The 20,789-nt window shown below is 40.8% G+C and overlaps 1 protein-coding gene across 2 annotated transcripts in view; it reads left to right on the forward strand.

Annotated features, from left to right (window-relative positions):
• Positions 1-20,789, forward strand: part of FER1L6 (fer-1 like family member 6) — a 140,628-nt gene that overhangs the window by 97,626 nt on the left and 22,213 nt on the right. For both annotated transcript variants that reach the window (XM_050940492.1, XM_050940491.1), the window contains exons 23-33: positions 1,177-1,287; positions 5,626-5,787; positions 7,939-8,119; positions 8,360-8,580; positions 10,027-10,149; positions 10,279-10,318; positions 12,399-12,517; positions 14,576-14,707; positions 15,722-15,847; positions 16,866-16,993; positions 18,537-18,707. In XM_050940492.1, the coding sequence (XP_050796449.1) occupies positions 1,177-1,287; positions 5,626-5,787; positions 7,939-8,119; positions 8,360-8,580; positions 10,027-10,149; positions 10,279-10,318; positions 12,399-12,517; positions 14,576-14,707; positions 15,722-15,847; positions 16,866-16,993; positions 18,537-18,707 (1,514 nt within the window). The remainder of the gene's footprint in view (positions 1-1,176; positions 1,288-5,625; positions 5,788-7,938; positions 8,120-8,359; positions 8,581-10,026; positions 10,150-10,278; positions 10,319-12,398; positions 12,518-14,575; positions 14,708-15,721; positions 15,848-16,865; positions 16,994-18,536; positions 18,708-20,789) is intronic.

Here is a 20,789-nt window from a genome sequence, read left to right on the forward strand (position 1 = left end):
CATAACTGGTTGGAAAACCATTCCCAGAGAGTAGTTCTCAGTGGTTCACAGTTATGCCGGAAGGGCATAACGAGTGGGGTCCCACAGGGATCGGTTCTGGTTTTGGTTCTGTTCAATATCTTCATCAATGATTTAGATAATGGCATAGAGAATACACTTATAAAGTTTGTGGATGATACTAAGCTCTCTGTGTGTGTGTTGGGGGGAGGGTTGCAAGTGCTTTGGAGGATAGGATTAAAATTCAAAATGATCTGGACAAACTGGAAAAATGGTCTGAAGTAAATAGGATGAAATTCAATAAGGACAAATGCAAAGTACTTCACTTAGGAAGGAACAATCAGTTAAACTCGCACAGAATGGCAAATTACTGCCTAGGAAGGAGTACTACGGAAAGGGATCTGGGGGGGTCATAGTAGACCACAAGCTAAATGTGAGTCAACAGTGTAACATGTTGCAAAAAAAGTACACATCATTCTGAGATATATTAGCAGATTGGAAAAAAGTTGAGAGAAGAGCAACAAAAATGATTAAAGGTCTAGAAAACATGACCTATGAGGGAAGATTGAAAAAATTTGTTATGTTTCGGCTGGAAAAGAGAAGACTGAGAGGGGATGTGATAACAATTTTCAAATATGTAAAAGGTTGTTACAAGAAGGAGAAAAATTGTTATTCTTAGTCTCTGAAGATAGGACAAGAAGCAATGGGCTTAAATTGCAGCAAGGGAGGTTTAGGCTGGACATTAGGAAAAACTTTCTAACTGTCAGGGTGCTTAAGCACTGGAATAAATTGCCTAGGGAGGTTGTAGAATTTCCATCATTGGAGATTTTTATGAGCAGGTTAGACAAACACATCTCAGGGATGGTCTAGATAATACTTAGTCCTGCCATGAGTGCAAGGGACTGCATTAGATGACCTCTTAAGGTCTCTTCCAGTCCTATGATTCCATGATTCAGTCTATTGAATTTAAAATGACCTGTTCCCTTGAAGAGCTTTGGCCTCATGGCAAAGCAGAGAGCATTCCAAGGCATGTCTTCTTCACAATGCCAAGCATGTATTCTGTCTGCATGATGGCCCTAGTTGCTGTAAAGTGCTGTATGTGATGGACAACTTACAGGGGGACCTGAGACTATATTTCACAAAGCAGTGACAAAAAGTTATGATTATTTCATTTTACAGATTCCAGATTCTGGTCCAGAGAGCCTTCCACCAATGGATCCACCTGATGTAAGCCAGATCTACCCAGTTCCAGCCAACATCCGGCCTGTTTTAAGCCAATACAGAGTGGAGGTAAGTTACAAAGAATCATATTTTTGACTTTTTCAGACTTCCAGACATTCTACATTTTTGCAGTGGAGCATAGGGTTTAGCAATGTGATTTTTTACATTCAAATCAATGGGAACCACACAAAACTCCATGTGACTGTTCAAATGTAACTAAATGGGCCAGATCAGGTGTAATTCCTGAAAGCAACTCGAATAAGGCAGTAACTCCAACCATTGAATTAGATCTCAAAAACAGCTAGGGCCAGACTTTTCTTTAAAGGATGGTCCCTATGCATATTTGATCAAGTGCACATGCACTCTATGCACCTGAGACTGGAAGACTTTTCACTAGCAGTGTCCATTGGTCTATGCCTTTTCCCTTCTACTCGTGCTCTGAACTGAGGACATAAGGGATGGTGCGGACTGACAGCCTTTCCAGTTCCTTTCTATCGCCTGTGACCAAACTTCTCCAGTGTCTGCAGTATTAGCTTGCATTCTTTGTTTTCTAGTGTAAATATTGTAAATATTTCTACCTGTTCCAATTTCTTTTTTCTACTGTTAGTGTGAGTTTCAGTGAGCTCTAGGGGGTTGTGAGTGTAGGCTGTCAATGAAAGGAACAAGCTAGACTAACCCAGATCTGCATCCATAGACAAGGAGGCCAAACATTTAGATCCCTTTGGGAAAAGAACTTCACTTCTGTTTTCAGTTCTACACAGCAAACTACTAGACTTTAATGGAAAAGTATGATTGTATGAATTATAATAACTTTTCTGAATTTGTGAACAAGCTGCCTCTGGGGTGCAGACTTCAGTTCTGAGCAACCATTGAGGAAGGTAAATTGTTAGCCAGTTCTGCCTTCCAGACTTTGGTAATACACCAGATACAGCCTCCCACTCCCTGGCAACATCTATAGTTGTGAAACAGACTTCATGGCTCCAGGCCTCTGGATTTGCCAAAGAAATCCGATCCACCATGGACGATCTGCCCTTCGAAGGGAATAATCCATTCAGTGAGAAAACAGATGTTTGTTACATAACCTCAAGGACTTGAGCTCAACACTCTGAGTTCTGGGTATCGATATCCCAGAACCACAAAGAAAATATCCTAAGCCTCAGTTTTCTCATCAACAACAGCCCACTCCTCCAGTCTTCACCATTAGAGGGCTTCTGAGCCCCCAAGAAATCATCAAAGAGTGCAGCACTGAAAGCAGAACATTCCTCCTTCTTTGTCCACCCAGCCGCAGCCTCCTACTAAGCAGTCCTTTTGTTGCGACCTTTCAGAGTTGCAAACCAGTCCTCCCACCAAGTCTGGGCTCAGATTTTCCCACTCCTTTTGAGAGCTATTTACTTTGCTTTTCCTCAGCATGGCACGATATAGCATCAGACAAATGGGTTATGGAAATCACCACCACCAAATATACCAGAGTTCAAATCCATCCCCCCTCTCAAAACCCTCTCCCTGTTGCTGACAGGAAGTACATTTCTTGCAAAAAATGAGAGCTATAGAGCCAGTACACCCCAGCATGGGGGGAAATGATTTTACTTAAGATATTTCTTCATCTCCAAGAAGAAAGGAGGCTGGAGGCCCATACTAGATCTCAGACTGCTGATCCAGGACAAAGGCAAGATCTTCCATTCCAACCCAGCATCTCTTCATCTGGCATCTTGGTATTTGGATGGATGACAAACTTAGAGGGATTGTGCTCAGTAGCTGCACAATCCATTCTTGGCAATAGCAGAAAAGACTCTGTGAAAAAGTGCTATATAGCAAAATGAAGGAGATTCTCTCTATGGCATCAGAATCGTTGGCTGCCCCCAAAGGGTTCTGAGATTCTACTATTCTGGACTACCTCCTCTCACTCTGAAAAGGTCAGGGTTGTCTCTCAGTTCCTTACGAGTGCACTTTCCATCCTCCAATGGACAACCATTCAGTCTTGGCCCATCTGACTACAGTAAGGTTTCTGAAGGGTCTTGTCAGAATCTTTCCTCCAGTGCTAAAACTTATTCCAGTCTGGGGCCTCAGTCCAGTCCTACCTCCATTAACAAATTCACCATTCAAGCTTTTAGCCTCATGTTTATTTAGCCCTCTATCTATGAAGGTTGACTTCCTGGTTGCAATCACTTCAGACAGAAGAGTAGGAGAACTGGGGGTCCTTATTGCAGACTCTCCCTATATGGTATCCCATAAGGATAAAGTTTGCCTGAGGCTACATCCTAGATTCATTCTGAAAGTAATCTTGGAATTCCATCTGAACCAGGTCATCCACTTACCTGTCTTCTACCCAAAGCCCCATGCCACCAAAGAAGACTGGAAATTCCGCTCTCTGTATATCTAACCAGCCTTGGCATCAGCAACTTCCCTTTGAGATGTTCCTCTTTTGGAGATCTGTAGAGGTGCAAAGTGGGTCTCTGTGCATACATTTGGAAGATATGTCTTGGTACAGGTGTCTACAGCAGATGCATCCTTCTGCACAGCAGGATGCTGTGGTACAGCAGGGTTCCTTATCCTTCCTCCCCAAAGAATACTGCCTGAGGGTCACATCAAATGGAATAAACCTAGGGACCATCACTTGAAGAAGTGAACATTGTACAGTAACTGGAATTCTTTGAGACGTGTGGTTCTGCCACCTGCTCTCCTCCTCTTCTGCTTTGGATTCTTGTCCTAAGGTTGTTCATGCTAAAGAAGGAGCTGGAGATGTGGTCAGTGTGCACCATCCCTTCCACCCTTGGTTCAGAGCATGAGCATGAGGATGAGAGGGGCACAGGCGAGGACCAACAGACACTGCTAATGGAAAATCTTCTGGTCCCAGGTGTATGGAGCACATGCGCACCTTGAGTGGAATATACATAGAACTGCAGTTACTGTACAATGTAAGTAACCAGTCTTTCTAGTCACAGCACATGAGTATAGAAGATGCTTGTATAAAATGGCTGGACAATTGGGAAGTATCACCTGCTCTCAATCCCACCTTCAGCACTGGATGGGGTAGGCAAATATGGTCCTGCCCCACTGCACCAAGACACCCTCTTTGGGTTATTTAATGTTGCTAGTGGCTAAGTGTTAGCCACTCCTCCTCTGCTCCCAAAACTTGCAGCCAAATGATGGCTGCCTTCTGCATGCATGTGTTTGTGCTTTCTCCCCAACCCCTCTAGTGCCCCTGTGAACAGTCATCTATGGTTTGGGCCTAAAGTCACTTTATTATATAGAAAGTAAGGGAAATTTGGCAATTCCTCATTTGTCAGAATAATGACTAAATTCTAACCAGTCATGTTGTGTCACTTCCTGTCACTGATCCTATAACTACACATAATGTGTTTAATTGCCTGTCTTTGAAAATTTCTAAATCAAGTCAGATTTTAATTACACGAACTGTGCTGAGACTGATGAGCCGGTCACTAGAAATGCTTGTGTGTGAACTCAACCACAGGAGCAGTTCTTGCGTTGACTTTTTCTGGGGTGGGTCAAACAGTCAAATTGTTGCAAAGGGAAATAGGAAGAGAAATGACAACCGTTCACTGGACAAAGGGAAAAAATCTTTTTTTCAGATGTGTTATCTGTTTTAGGCCTGAGTCGGTGAGCTAATTAATCACATACTTAACTTTAAGCGCATGAATTCATTTATGTCAATGGGACAACCCATGTGCTTATAGTCAGGCATGTGCTTAAATAGTGTTCGGCCAAGGCATTACCCATGGTCTACTCTGGAATGATACGGCTGTGGTTTGGCATTCAAAGGATTTTATTCTGGATTTTGTAATTCCTAATTTATATTGTTGTAATTATTGTCATTTTAAAGCTATTTTCTATAGTTAGAGCTTAAATAATTGTATTGCTGATAGGAAATCTTGGAATTCCATGAGAGTTCTAGAGGGTATGCAGTGAATCAGTGCATAAAACTACTCCTGACAAAATACCCTGAGCTATATCCTCAAACGGTATAAACTGATGTAGCTCTGTTGTAGGCAATAGCTGAGGATCTGGCCTGTCAGATTAATAGGGACTGAGCTTGTTTGTCCCGTAGAGGAGGGGACTGTTAGAAATAAAATTATTATTCACTGATTATGTTTTGTTAACAGTTTAACATTTTTAATTGGCTTAACTTTCAGTTCAAAGACATGAGGTCTTTTTTTTTTTTTTAATTTCAGGTGTTTAGAGCAATTTCTTGCAGATAACTGGAGCCAGATTCAGCAGCACTTTCTGGCAGCTATGCATTGTCTGAATGGCACAAAGTGGCAGGAGTATACTGGTGAATCTGGTCCATGATTCCCAGTGTTACCTGTGTGCTCCTGTCAGGAGCATCCCAGTGAGTCTGGCCTACTGTTGCTTAGGTTTTGCTGACCGCTTTTCTTCCACTTGCCATAGGTTCTGTTCTGGGGCGTTCGTGAGCTGAAGAAAGTCCAGCTCCTCTCCGTGGACCGCCCACAGGTTCTCATAGAATGTGCAGGGAAAGGAGTTAAATCTTCCGTCATCCAGAGCGTCAAGAACAATCCCAACTTCAGTGTCCAAGCAGACAGGTTTGAAGTGGTGTGTACAGTGCACTGCCGCTCTTTCTCTGATCGTCTTCTCTTTACGCAGTGGAAGACCCAAGCGATTGCACTGTTTGATTTTCTTTACTTCTTAAGCCCTTTTGTGCTGTTGCCAGACTGGACAGTTAAGTAATTGGTTATGACTAAGGCTACGAGTCTGTCATGGAGGTCATGGATTCCATGATTTTTCATGACCTCTGCGACTTCAGGGCTTCGGTTGTCAGCCTCAGGCAGCGGGTGGTGTGGTGAGCCCCGTATGGCAGGACTTTGGCAGTGAGCCTGTGCTGTTAGCATCCCCACAGGTGGCAGGACTCGGGCTCTCAGCCTCCCCGCGGTGGGGATCAGCCTTCTGTGGATTCTTGTTTATTGCCTGTGACTTGTCTGTGACTGTCATGGTATAATTCCCCACTCTGAACCTTAGCATTCAAAAGATGGGGTACGAGCATAAATTCCTCTAAGCTCAATTACCAGCTTAGTACTTGTAGCGCTGCCACCAACCAGGAATTCCAGTGTCTGGTACACTCTGGTCCCCCCCAAAACCTTGCCCGGGGACCCCCGAGACCCAGACCCTCTGGATCTTAACACAAGGAAAGTAAACCCTTTCCCTCACCGTTGCCTCTCCCAGGCATCTTCTCCCTGGGCTACCCTGGAAGATCACTGTGATTCAAACTCCTTGAATCTTAAAACAGAGAGGAAAATTCACCTTCTCCCCTCCTTCTCTTTCCCCCTCCCAGACTCTCCCTGAGAGAGAAAGTAATCCTAACACAGAGAGAAATTAACCTTTCTCTCCCCCTTCCCTCCTTTCTCCCCACCAATTCCCTGGTGGATTCAGACCCAGTCCCCTGGAGTCTCACCAGAATAAAAAAACAATCAGGTTCTTAAACAAGAAAAGCTTTTAATTAAAGAAAGAAAAACAGTAAAAATTATCTTTGTAAATTTAAGATGGAATATGTTACAGGGTCTTTCAGCAATAGACACTGGGAATACCCTCCCAGCCCAAGTATACAAGTACAAATTAAAATCCTTTCAGCAAAATGCAAATTTGAACTCCTTCCAGACCAATACACATTTGAACTCCTCCCAGCCAAATACACATTTGCAAATAAAGAAAACAAACATAAGCCTAACTTGCCTGATCACCTAGTACTTACTATTTTGAATCTATAAGAACTTGTATCAGGGAGATTGGAGAGAAACCTGGTTGCACGTCTGGTCACTCTCAGAACCCAGAGAGAACAACAACCAAATTCTAACAGCACACACAAAAACTTCCCTCCCTCAAGATTTGAAAGTATCCTGTCCCCTGATTGGTCCTCTGGTCAGGTGACAGCCAGGTTCACTGATCTTGTTAACCCTTTACAGGCAAAAGAGATATGAAGTACTTTTGTTCTATTAACTCTTACTTATCTGTTTATGACAGTGACTTTTACTAAAAATAACCCTGATAAAATCTTAACCTTAGTTATGACCCATGAGCTTTGAACCTTTTACCTCTAGGTTGTTGACTTGAATTTGGCCCTGGTCAGTAGTGCCTTGAAGCTTCCTGGCTGTCCATTGACGGGCAAAATGAACTGGTGGTTTCAGTTCAGGTCTTAGAGGCCGAGAATTTGCACTAACCGGTGACATCAAGGCACAATGGTGAAGGTCTATCTATGTTTTTACAAGGCACAATGGTAACTAAGCACCAATAATAATACCTAAGTACCTATGGTACCTTTAATTTTTATTGCACTTTATACTTCAACTGATATTCAGACATTACCTAGTTAATCCGCACAATATCCCTGTAAGCTAGGGAAATATATGTTATCCCCTTTTACAGCTAGGAAACTGAGGCAGTGAAGTGAAATTACTTTGGCCAAGTCAGTGGCAGAGGTAAGATTAGAACTCATAAATTCCTGACTTCCAACACTGCATTGATTCCTCTAGACTGTACTGTTTTCCCTGACAAATTTTCAGCAGTTTGCCCACAGCCAGGATGCTTTTCTAGGTCGGATTGGCAGGGTAGTGTGGACAGAACTCCACTGCCCATGCTATACCCATTCGATGAATCAAGAACATCAGTAGTCAAGGTTCTCAATCCAGCACTTTTCTTGAGACTAGTAAGGAAAACAAATCTCTCATGCTGTTGTCTGTTCTTTTCTGCCAGGAATTGCCTGAAAATGAGCTTTTGCACCCACCACTCAGTATCTGTGTGGTTGACTGGAGAGCTTTTGGTCGTAGTACTCTTGTTGGAACACACACCATCAATTGCCTTAAGCAATATTTATATACACCCAAGGAGCTTCCTGCACCTACAGCAAAAATGGATGTTATAGAAACCGACAAAGGTAAATGCACAATATAACTCTTGTCCCCAAATAAAAAGACAAGGTGATTTTTGTTAAAAGAGTAGAGTAAGCACATGCTTATGGGATCTGCTGGACTGGGGCTGGAGCGCTCAGCACCTTGCAGGATCAAGCCCTGTGTGACTTTTAAGAGAGATAATTATTCATATTTTCATGAGAACCAATATGATGACTGTCTTTTTTTGGCATAATCTTACCAAATTGCCGTCTTTCTAATTTCAGCTGCTCTGGAGTCACCACAGCTGCCTGCATCATCCCAACCACAACCATATCCAGCAGATCACGTTTATGTTGATGTGGAGCATGGTTCAGCTGCAGTAGCAATGCAAGAACCAGTTCCAGCAAAATCTTCTGCTGCAGCAGCTGTACCTGCTTCTTCACTGCCATCTGCACTTAAATCTACAGCCCCATCCTCTGAATCAGCAAAAGATGGAAAGCAGAAGGTGCACTTAGCTGAACCATCAGCTCGCTAGCTATTTTAAAATAATAATAATAATAATAATAATAATAATACATTTATTATTATGGTAGTGTGTAGGAGACCAGTTATAGGCCAGGACCCCATTGTGCTAGTTGCTATACAAACATAGGACAAAAATTGTGCTAAAGAGGTTACAATTGAAGTTAAGACAATAGACAACAAGTGCATACAGATAGGTGGGGGAGAACAATGAAACAATGAGATAATATTGGTCAGCATGACAGGCAGAATATATTCTAGTTCATACAACTGATCAGAAGAACATTTCCAGACTGCAGAAACCTTTTTGTGATCAGCTCTATAAACTATCGCGTTTTGGATGGGGAAATAACCAATCTTTCTTTCTTTCTTTCTTTCAAATGAAATGGAAGGAATGACAAAACTGTTTGACGTTGTGCTCCATTTCAGCTACACTTTTTGGAGTGGGATAAAGTAGCCACTTCTTACTTGTAGCATCTAGATGCACTGGTAGTTAGTTACACAATGCCAATGTTCTGCATAGTTTGAAGGACAAGGAAAGGCAGTGATGTCTTAACTCCACCTGTACGCACTCTTGTGTATCTTTCGTCTGTAGCAACACAATTTATAGATACACGAGTAAGTGAAACATAGTAAAGTACTAATCCAAATATAGACCCCAGTATTGTAACTCTACAAAAACAAGGAGTCTGGTGGCACCTTAAAGATTAACAGATTTATTTGGGCATAAGCTTTCGTGAGTAAAAACTCCACTTCTTCAGATTCAGGCATTGTTATATTGATACATGAACTGCCCTTCTGTTTGTAGCTGCACTGCTAAATACATGACAGCTGCAAGTGGCAACTCTTTGTTAATGTGAAAGGCTGAATGCACAATTTAACAGGGTCAGTTGTTATTTACATGTGCAATCCCATTGATGTCAATGGGCCTAGTTGCAGAAGCAGTTGGTTTGTGGAATCGGGCTCTTTATCTTTTCGAAGGGCAAGATGACTGAATTCTCAATGCCTATTCAGAATCCTAGTTGTCTTCAAAACTCAAGTGTTGATAATATTGAAAGTTCTGAATGTATTTGCATATGCAGTAATATTGGAGGGAACCAGGGCATATCAGGAGGTCTGTATCCTTCCAAATGTAATAATACTTCTTTCTAAAGTAGATCTTCCCTTTAAATAGCTTGCTTTTGTTGCAATGCCCCAAATTTTAAAAGTATAATATTTGATACCAGCAGAAAGTAATATAGAAACTGTACTAATAACATTATGATCACAATGGATTCTCTAGTGGGATACAAAGTCAGAGACACATAGTAATGTAGTTCTTGCAGACTGAAATTTACTCCACCTACATCCGTTCTGCTTGATAGCCCAGCTGGTTTTTCATAGCTGATGTAATACTAGAGTTCAACAGCATTTCCTTATACCTTTCTAGGTATCAAGAAAATCCACCCGACGATCCACAAAAAGAAAAAAGAGAACAATAGCAGATGAATCTGCTGAAAATGTTATTGATTGGTGGTCAAAGTACGATGCTTCTGTGGAAAAAATGAAAAAGGTAAGGGCCGAGTAGCCCCATACTTGAATGGATGTGTGGTATTTTAAAGCTAGATTTATGCAAAATGACTTCCTCTTTAATGTTCCATTTGTATTTAGGAGTCTGACCATTCTGTTTTTATTTTGAAAGGTAAAATCAATCTATCCCAATGAGGGGAAACCAGGCAACAGTGAGTAAAATATTTGTATATGTACTTTTTTATTTACTATAATAATTTATTTCTGTGATAATTCAAGAACATTTTTACCCTGTTCATACTGAATGTCTGTTCTTCCTAGAGTTGTGAGAGGGGTAGTGTTCGGATCCTAATCCATATCTGGATTAGTCTTTGGGTAGTTTAGATGCTGAGATACAAAACTGGGTTGAGGATTGGGTTTAACGATGTTCAAATCACACGAGCAATTCTTTGCAGAATTCAGCCTCAAACTGAAGGAATTCTTACAATGTTAGAAATGTTCTAGAAAGTTTACCATGGTATTGGTATGCATCTGTTCAGATCCAAAAAATGAGCCTCTTTTAATTTTGGATCCAACAGGATCGGCTCTAGGCATTTTGCTGCCTCAAGCATGGCAGGCAGGTTGCCTTCGGTGGCTTGCCTGTGGAGGGTCCGCTGGTCCTGCAGCTTTGGCGGACCTCCCGCAGGCACACCTGTGCACCTGCTGCAGCTTGCCGCCCCAAGCACGCGCTTGGTGTGCTGGCGCCTGGAACCGCCCCTGGGATCCAACTGAGAACCCAAACCATAGGAATGGGCTCAGTTCCAGGAATTTGAAATTGAAAATAGAGTCCAGAATGATAGGCATCACAATAGCAACTAATTCTTTTGTCAAACTCAGTCAACTCAAGAATTTTCAACAGAAGAGATTGGACAAGAACAGATTATTAAATACACTAATGGAAGAGAATCTTCTACTACTTTACATATCCCTGTGGTAGTAAACCATGCCTTTAGCAAATTATTTTCCTAACCTGACTATTTAAGTAGGCGGAGAAAGAAAACTAATATTTGTACTGTCTGTGTAGATTGGCTCTTCAGAATAAAATGGCTGGCTCTTCCCATCCTAGAGGTGGCTATATTTTATTAGTGGTGGGAATGATTTCTACTTTGCAAAGCAATTTGCAATAGTTCTGGATGAAAGGTACTACATAAATGTCAGTCATTATCATTTTGAACATGGTAGCTTACCAAAATTTCAGTTATCAGATCATCAGTGCTGAAAAGCTATCAGTCAAAATTCTAATTATGCATGCACTAAACCTAGCCTCCCGAAAGGAATGTTATACTAAGTTCTGATGCCACATCCATGTACAGTGATATTGTTAACTGACACCTTAACATAGATAGAATTCTACCATCCACAAACTTTAGTGGTGACAGTTATGCCAGGGTTTTCCATTGTTTTTGACCAGGCTGGTGACTTGAGAACTGAAAAAACCTCTCCTAATTATTTGTCCAAGATATATTTTATATCATTGCCTAGATTCTATGGTGGCTGGCACCATATAAATGCCAGAGAGAGAGAGAGAATGAGAGAGAGAGAGTATTAACAGATATTTATATCACAGATAGATGAATTGGTTTAACAAAATTAAAAGGACTGATTCAAACCTCAAACCAAACACTAAACCGGAATAAGGTGTGGCTAGTTAGAGCCAACAAACTCCTCTTGCCTTTGTTGATAGCTGCCAAATCAGTGGTGGGGTGGGTAGGTAGGTGGTTTCTGCTGAGCAGTTGCCATATTTACATCTCCACATTCTCCATGGCTTTCCTAAGGTTAGAGGCACATTGGCATGTGTTTTTGGTGCCTTTGACCTGAGGAAGGCCTGGAGCCTATGAGAGCTGAAGCAGTCAGCATCTTGGCAATGACATTCAATCTTGGTAAGACCTCACCTTAAATTTTTCTCAACATTTGGGGTAGATTTGACTGTGGGATGAGGGAGGAAGAAGGAGAAAGAAAAGGGGTGGGTCGATAGGGGAGTGAGATTAGAAGTCACAGGGAAGGGGATAAGCCAGACAGATGATTATATTCAGTGGTAGAGAAGGGTAAAAAATGGTGTGTCAGGTAGGGACGAGTTGTAGGAAAGAATCTCTAACTGGTTTGACAGGAGAAACTGCAAGAGAAATATAGAGAAGGAGAGGGAATGGAGTAAGCCCCCCCACAAGATTTTTGTTAGGACTTATCTAAGCTGTTAGAGGTTTATCCATTACTGCAGCTGCTATAAACCTAAATTATGTCATCAAATCTCTGTAGCTAAGTCGACATCTGGCCACATAACATTAAGCATTGAAGATGAGCCAGACAAAAAGAAGCAAAAAAAGTTGTTCAAAGAGGACAAAAAGGAAGAAGACCCAAATCTAGCAACTCTGAAGGTAAGCAATGCTTTGTTATTGTAATTCAGGTTATTTGGGATGGGCAAAATTCACTGCTGGGCAGAGGGCTAGTCCTAAGTGAGATTGGAGGGAAGCTTAGCTCTTGTGCTGCCCCTTGCACAGGGTTGAATTTCACCCTTATGGAATATACTGTAAATATTAGACTTACATTCCCCTTTCCTTTCCCTTTGTTCTCATTGCACCTTGGATATAGTTAATCACATACATGTGTACACTTTATCATGCCGAAATGCACTTAACTTATGCACTTAATCATAGAATCATAGGACTGGAAGGGACCTCGAGAACTCCTGTAATCCAGTCCCCTGCGCTCACTGCAGGACTAAGTATAATCTAGACCATTCCTGACAGGTGTTTGTCTAACCTGCTCTTCAAAATATCCAATGATGGAGATTCTACAACCTCCCTAGGCAGTTTATTCGAGTGCTTAACCACCCTGACAGTTAGAAAGTTTTTCCTAATGTTCAACCTAAACCTCCCTTGCTGCAATTTAAGCCCATTACTTCTTGTCCTAGACTTAGAGTTTTAGAACAACAATTCTCCTTCCTCCTTGTAACAACCTTTTATGTACGTGAAAATTTATCATGTCCCGCCCCTCCCCGTCTTCTCTTCTCCAGACTAGACAACTCCAATTTTTTTCAATCTTTTCCCATAAGTCATGTTTTCTAGACTTTTAATCATTTTTGTTGCTCTTCTCTGGACTTTCTCCAATTTGTCCACATCTTTCCTGAAATGTGGTGCCCAGAAGTGGATACAATACTCCAGTTGAGGTCTAATCAGCGTAGAGTAGGGTGGAAGAATTACTTCTTGTGTCTTGCTTACACCACTCCTGCTAATACATCCCAGAATGATGTTTGCAGTAGTGTTACACTGTTGACTCATATTTAGCTTGTGGTCCACTATGACCCCGCTAGATCCCTTTCCACAGTACTTCTTCCTAGACATCTGAATTCATCTGAATGTTTGAGCCTAAAATATCTTTTTATATTAATGAAAGCACAGAAATGTGGATATTAGGGGAACAAATGACAAGGCATTTTAGAAATGTTAGGATGTACAAAGAATGAGATAGAAACTAATGATGAAAGGATTAGATATAGTGATAGTAGACTCTCACTGGGACTAAAAATTAGATGCTGGTCACTGTATCTTATCAAAGGTAGAACAACAATAAAAGGCCTTTCCTGGTGATTGCACCTTGACTTGGTGGGAAGGCTTCTGTGCTCCAGTGACCCTGAGAGTTATGCCGGTGGAAGTTTTTCCTCCTGATACCCAACCTGGACAGGTTAAAGGGCAAGGATCAGATGCAAAACAGTCCACTGGGAGTTGAGTGATAGACCAACAACCTAGCCTCATAAAAAAAGTTAAGATATAGAAACAAAGCCAGGTAGCCATACCAGCAATCAGCATTACAGACGGGGATGGTGGGGCCTTGTTCATGCCCCAAGCACGAGTGGCATGGGAAGGATTCGGATCCAGAAAGTCAAAGTTAGAGATATGTGGAAGGATTGAAAATATTAGGGCTGTTTAGAGAGGGGTTGAATAAAAAGGGACATGAAACCAGTGTACAGATGAATGAAACTATTTGTTTCCATTTTTGAATGGAAAGGTCTCCACTTGGAGAACAAATTTAGATAGCCATTTTCACTGTTGTTTATTTTTGATTTCACATAGAACCATGCTGTAGGAATTAGAGATGGAAAAGATGTTTTTTAGGCAATCCAATCTCTACCTATCTAGGCAAGAACATTCTCCACAGTACCTTTTCTTGTCCATCTTGCTTTCAGGTTCTTATGCATCAATACAGTGCTAGAGTATTTGGATTGCTACTCCAGAGGTGAATTTGTTAAACGTTTCCATCATTGGTGGGGAATGGGATATTTTTCTGTTGGTCACCAAAAGGTTTTACAAGCACTTGATTTTATAAAACCTAAGCACTGAGCCAGAGCTGAATGTTAAGTCACCAGTTAATGCAACAGTTGCTATGTTTTTACTTGCCATGCCTTGTGAAATGAGCACCTTCCCATTTTTTCAAAGATCTATGATGGAGACCTGGAGAGTGAATTTAATAACTTTGAAGACTGGGTGAAAACTTTTGAACTCTTCAGAGGTAAAGCCACCGATGAAGATCACAGTGACTATGAGGACAGAATAATAGGAAAATTTAAGGTGAGTTTAAATGCTGATTGGATACATGGTAATTTAGAGAAATGCCACATTTTCAGTGACATTCCAGTTGTGCAGAAAATGAGTTTCAATTACACCGGCCATCTACTCTTAACATCGTTAATTCTCTTATTAGATCCAAAGCCACAATGTGCTGCATATGAGGATTGCTGTTTATTCTCTCCTGTTATCTGACTGACAGAGGCAGTTTCCAACCCACAATGTTTACTATTGTTTTGAGTCAGGGCATTTATTTAAAACTACAAAGCTGTATTAAATCACAGATTTGTAGTGATTAGAGCCAGAGCTGACCTATTACATTATGCAGTCCAGCCTCTGCTCATGAAAATTTATTTCTTCAGTATAACTTCTGTTACTTTGTCCAATCTAGCTTAAATGATGGGCCTTCTACTCACTTCACTTACACAACCTAATACAACTTACTACATGGAAATCTGCAAGTATACTTCAAAGCACAATTAATATAATAGTTGTGTGCTCTAAAACTGAGGTATTTTATACTTCAGAGGAATCAGTGCCTTAAAGGAGCCTGTTGATTCTTCTGTCTCTATGGGGCATAGCTCTTTTAAAAATGACTTGCTAATTGCTTTAGGTAATAATGGTTATTTAAGTAAGATGAGTTAATACTGCATGGGGGCTGAAGTTTTTACTGCGTAGCTAGGGGCAAGTTGTGTTCCTTGTCACAGTGTTGTAAATAGAGTTCCATTTAAGTTAATGAAATTACTCCTAATTTACACAAGAGTGATTCAGAGCAAAATGATGACCCTCAGAATATTGGTGTCTGGAAGATGGGAAGCCACAACAGTTGCATTCATTTATTTAATACTGCTGTGACTAGGAGCTTGCAGATATTTCTGGGAATGTTTTGATAAGGTTAAATACAGCATATGTGCCTATGCAGACTGTATTCTTGAAGTTTTGTCTACACACCATGACTTTTTTTTTGGATTGGGTTTGTTGTCTTTTCCAGAGAAATAAAACCTTTTATATCCACAGGGCTCTTTCTGCATATACAAAAGTCCTGAAGATTCCAGCTCAATGGATGGAGGACAGCCTAAAATTCTGCAAGGGATACCACCGAATAACTCAGTCGAAGTCCTGGTTAGGGTGTATATCGTGAGAGTAAGTGTACAGCTTCTGTTTCAGCCTTGAAATAATGGGGAATTTTTTTTTTGCAAATTAGTTTTTCTTTAGTTTCTACATAGTGTCGCATTTGAAAAGCCTCGTCCATGTGTTGGAATTCCATAATACTTAGTGTACTACAGAGTAGAATCTGCAGCTCATAAGGACTTCTCATTGTAAATCATAAAGATGCCAGTTGACTGCAGAGGAAATCTAGGGGCTGTTTTGAAAGCATCATAAAGAGAAAGGGACAAACAAAGCAGGAAGCATTCAGGAGAAGGAGAGAACGGAAGACTATACCTTTAAGAGAAAGCAAAGGGGTAGAAATATGAATGATGAACTTGAAGGAACAAGTGGTAGAAATTAGGAAGGTCAAATGTTGAGGGAACATGGTGGGAAATGGAGAAGTCAGAGGAGAGAGGCAGCCATTAATGATCTAGTGAGAAAACAAGAGAGAAGCAGATAAGAAAATTAGTTTATATAAGGTAGAAAAAACCTGGGCTTAGGGAGAGGAAATTAAATTAAAAGACAAAAGAGAAGAAGAGAAAGAAGACACTTTTTTCCTGTATTTAAATGCTTTCAGATCACATCCATCACAGATAATGGGCCAGTCAATGGAGCGATGACTTATACCAGCTGAGGATCTGGCCCATTGTTTGTGCGAAATTCCCTTGAATCCCACACAGATTTGGACTTGAAAACCTCCAGCAAATTCAGCTTCTTCCTTTGGCACTTTCTCTTCCTCTCACCTCACCCATTCCATTCTGATCAGCAACAGTGCCCAGAACCGTTCTAGCCGCTCACTTCAGCTCTGCACTCGGGCCCTAAGCAATCTCCAAACATTCTTTCCCCAGTGGCTCTCTATATATTTTACTAGGCAGGACTAGCTTAGCATCTGTGTTTCCAGAACGTCCTGTGCACCACTGGATAAACAGCTCTATTAGAAAACAACCACATTTAATTATTACCTTTAATGAAGCATTTGGATTTTGATGAAAGAGTCTTTTTTTTTAATCAGGCATATAATCTTAGCCCTGCTGATCCAGATGGCATGTCAGATCCCTATATCGTGCTCAGACTAGGCAAAACTGAAATTAAAGACCAGGCCAATTACATCCCCAAACAACTAAACCCAGTTTTTGGAAGGTGAGTGATAGTTTTATTTAAATGTTTGTGGTGATTTCTGCCTTAGGATTTTGCTACAGCTATTTCTGCTTGTTTTGAAGAGCAGAGTGCATTTATTATACAATGATATGTGTGTGTTTGGATGTTTCATAATTAAAATCACAAGAATTTGTGTCACGTTATATGATTACAAATTATTCAATTTTTATGCTAGTCAAATACCTCCTGAAATTCAATCTGCAGAAGGCTTTTTATTTCACAACAAGAAACGAAGCAGCAAATGATCTTGTCAGCTCAGATTAATGAGGCGATTAGTTAGCTTAAAGTGAAATAGATACAGTGACAGTTAAACTTAATTTCCAAAATTTGTGGTGGTGTTTTTAAATCTGAGTATTACTATAAAACAATGTCAGACTTTTAGGACCAAAGCAGACCCCAGTTTTCAAAGGTAGCCTTTGATTTTGGGCCAGTCAATTTTTGAGTGCCTTACTTTAGACATAGAGGGGTAGATTTTCAAAAGAGCTCAGGGCTAGATTTTCAAGTACTCCGCACCCTCAGTTGGGGCCAGATTTGAAAATCTAGCAACTTTAGTCTACTCTGCAGAGGTGCTTAGCACCACCAACTCCTATTGACTACATCTGGTATCTGACAGTGTCTTGACTTCAGAGGTACCAAAATTGGGCACCCAAAAGTCTAAGCAGGTAAAAGTAGAGATCACTTTTGAAAAAGTAGATCAGAATTTGTAATCAGCTATAAAATGTTACATTTTTTCACTTGTTACATGTGTTTACTGTGCTGAACGTGAAAAAGTATTCCTAAATTATTGACTCATCAGAGATATTTACATGAGAAACCACATATATCCAGACAGGCGAATAATAATTATTTATATTCACAGTTAAAGTAAAACAAGTGATAACAATAAGTATATGGGTTTTTTTTTTAGCTAGAAGTCAATGGAGTTGTGACTATTTACACGAGCTGAGGATCTGTCCCTGTGTGTGTCAATGTGGGTAAATTTTACAACCCATGATTTTCCCCAGGGAATCCCTTTACCCTAAAAGAGACCACCTTTTCTTACATGGAAACAGGAGGGATCTAGTATTAATCAAGATGGAATTATCAAAATGTAGTTTTGAGATCAGGATTTGGAGCTTTTGGAATGAACCACAAAAGGTTCAAATGGTCAGTTCAGTTTGTAACCAGAGTTTATCTGAACTTAGCCACTTTTCTTTGGTCTGTGAATTGGGCAAGAAATCTCATGGAAACGGGCTCTCTCTTCAGAGTTTTAGCACTTCCTGTTTCAGGTACAAGAATACAGTCCGTTCAGAAAAAAAATGCAGATGCATAACCTCAGTTGGAACTGATTAGGTAGGACACTATACTCCTTTTATTTGGCATGTTTTCACTATGTTCAGGTATTCAGTAAAAATACGTAATAGAAGAAACTATTCATCTCTGCGAGCATACTGTGCACTTGTAGCATCCTCTATACCTTTTATGGCTGATACTTCTAGCTTTAAAAATTATTTGTCTTACAAAATCATATCAATTTTTGCCTTAGATCATTTGAAATTCAGGCTACTTTCCCTAAGGAATCTGTGCTCTCCATCCTGATCTATGACCACGATATGGTTGGAGCAGATGACCTCATTGGAGAAACTAATATTGATTTGGAAAATCGTTTCTACAGCAGGCACCGGGCTACCTGTGGTCTACAAAGTCAATATGAAAAGTAAGATCCTCTTCAGACACTTGGTATGTGCATACATGAGAAATGAGTGACCTGCAGAGAAGCTTCTTGATGAAAACTGATGTAGCCAAATATTGTGCTTTTTTCAGCCTTTGAGTTTTGTAGATTTTGTTCCACTGAATTGTGTCACAAGGCTCAGAAGTAGAAATTGAGAATTTTTAAAACCAACAGCCCTACATACTCACAATTAGTTCCAGATGGCAAACTGTCTGTATTTAAGTATCTTTGTTTGATAAACATAAATTGGAGATTTTACTGACTCAGAGGGTGAAGAAAAAGCTCTGTCTGAGATGGCTGTGCAATAGTGGGAAGGCCAAATTCTGCTCTCAGTTACACTTGTGAAAATCCAAAGTAACTGCCTTGAAGCCACTGGAGTGTCTCTGGATTTTCATGTGTTAGTGAGAACAGAATTTGGCGGTAGGTTCTGGAGATAGTGGGTAGTATAGGTGTGTCACACAGGAGTATTGATCAGAGACTGAACTTTATTTCCTGGCCCCAGTCACCTGCTCTGGGCCAGGGTTTTAAGTATAATATTCCTGTCCCATGTGTAGGGGCTTGTTTACACAGTGGGGTAATGTACCCTACAGGGACATGATTTCTAAAGTGCACTAATGTGTTGGGCATTAATTGGTCCATGTAGACCTTGCTGGTGCACTTTAATTCAGTGCTGTTTAAAACAGTACTATGTTAAAAGGCACTAGGGCACCTTTAGTGTGCACCAGCAGGGTCTACACATAGATGCTGGAACTAGGGGTGCTGCCACACCCCCTGGCTTGAAGTGGTTTCCATCATATCCAGGGTTTACAGTTTGGTTCAATGGCTCTCAGCACCCCCACTATACAAATTGTTCCAGCACCCCTGGGTCTACCTATATCAGTTAATGCACACCAATATTAATATGCTTTAGAAACCACACCCCTGTAGACTCCATTACCCCACTGCGTAGGCAGGCCCAGGGGATCAGTGTCCATTGACGCCAATGATTACTGTCATGTAGGTTGTGATCGCAGATTGATTGGTTTCTAGTTTCAGCCACCTGAAAAGAGAAATCCTCATTGGCTTTATCCTGGTCTATGTCTGTGTTTAATTCATCTCTGTAGCCACATGCCAGTGCTTCCCCATGTCTAGTCCTCTGTGAATTTTGCCTTTTCCCCCCTTACAATGATAAGAAGTGTGAAATGTTTGGTCTGCATTAACACTGCCAACCAGATTTTCAGCTAGTTTCAATTGATTTTAATGGATTTACACCAGCTGAGGATCTAGCCCTTGATGTGCCTGATTGCAGTACTTCAATTGATATGCTAAAAATGTGGAGAGTGATTTTAAACTGCATAATACATTGGTAAGCAGAGTTCTTGACATTTTACCTTATTATTGCAGCTTGACTCCCCATAGACCATTTTTTCTGTTGCTTATACAGTTTTTTTATAACCAGAAGTGCCCCCAGCTGCCTTGTTATTTTGGCAGGCACCTTGTGTAGTGATTAGAATTTGTTATTTTGTTCTTAATAATGGAGTCTCAAATACAGCGTCTGAAATTAACTAATCAAAATAAACTGGAATACTGCTTTGCTGCATAACTTCTACGACCTCTAAAAACTGAGAGGCAGCTGATTCCCTGCGGTGTCACACCTGTCTGACTCCATTTAAATCAATTGAATTACACCAGGGAAAATCCACTGTCACAGAGTAGTGATTCAAGCCCTAGTACTAATCATTGTGGCAATCCTAGTATTTCAATATACTTATAGAGATATAGGGCACAATTTAAAAAAGTGTCTAAGTCCCATTTTCAAAAGTTATTTAGGAGCCAAAGGGTACATCTGCACTTGGAGCTGGAAATGTAAATTCCAGCTCTAGAAGACATACCTGCACTAGCTCTGATCAAGCTAGCATACTAAAAATATGTGTCACCATGGTAGTGCAAGTGATGGGAGGGACTGGTCTCCTGAGTACATGCCTAGCATCTTGGACAGGATGGTATATGGGGCAGCTAGCCCCTCCTGCCGGTCACACTAGTGCGGCTACACTTTTGTTTTTAGTATGCTAGATTGATCAGAGTGAG

The sequence above is a fragment of the Gopherus flavomarginatus genome, chromosome 2 (assembly GCF_025201925.1).
Source record: "Gopherus flavomarginatus isolate rGopFla2 chromosome 2, rGopFla2.mat.asm, whole genome shotgun sequence".
Lineage (NCBI taxonomy): Eukaryota > Metazoa > Chordata > Testudines > Testudinidae > Gopherus > Gopherus flavomarginatus.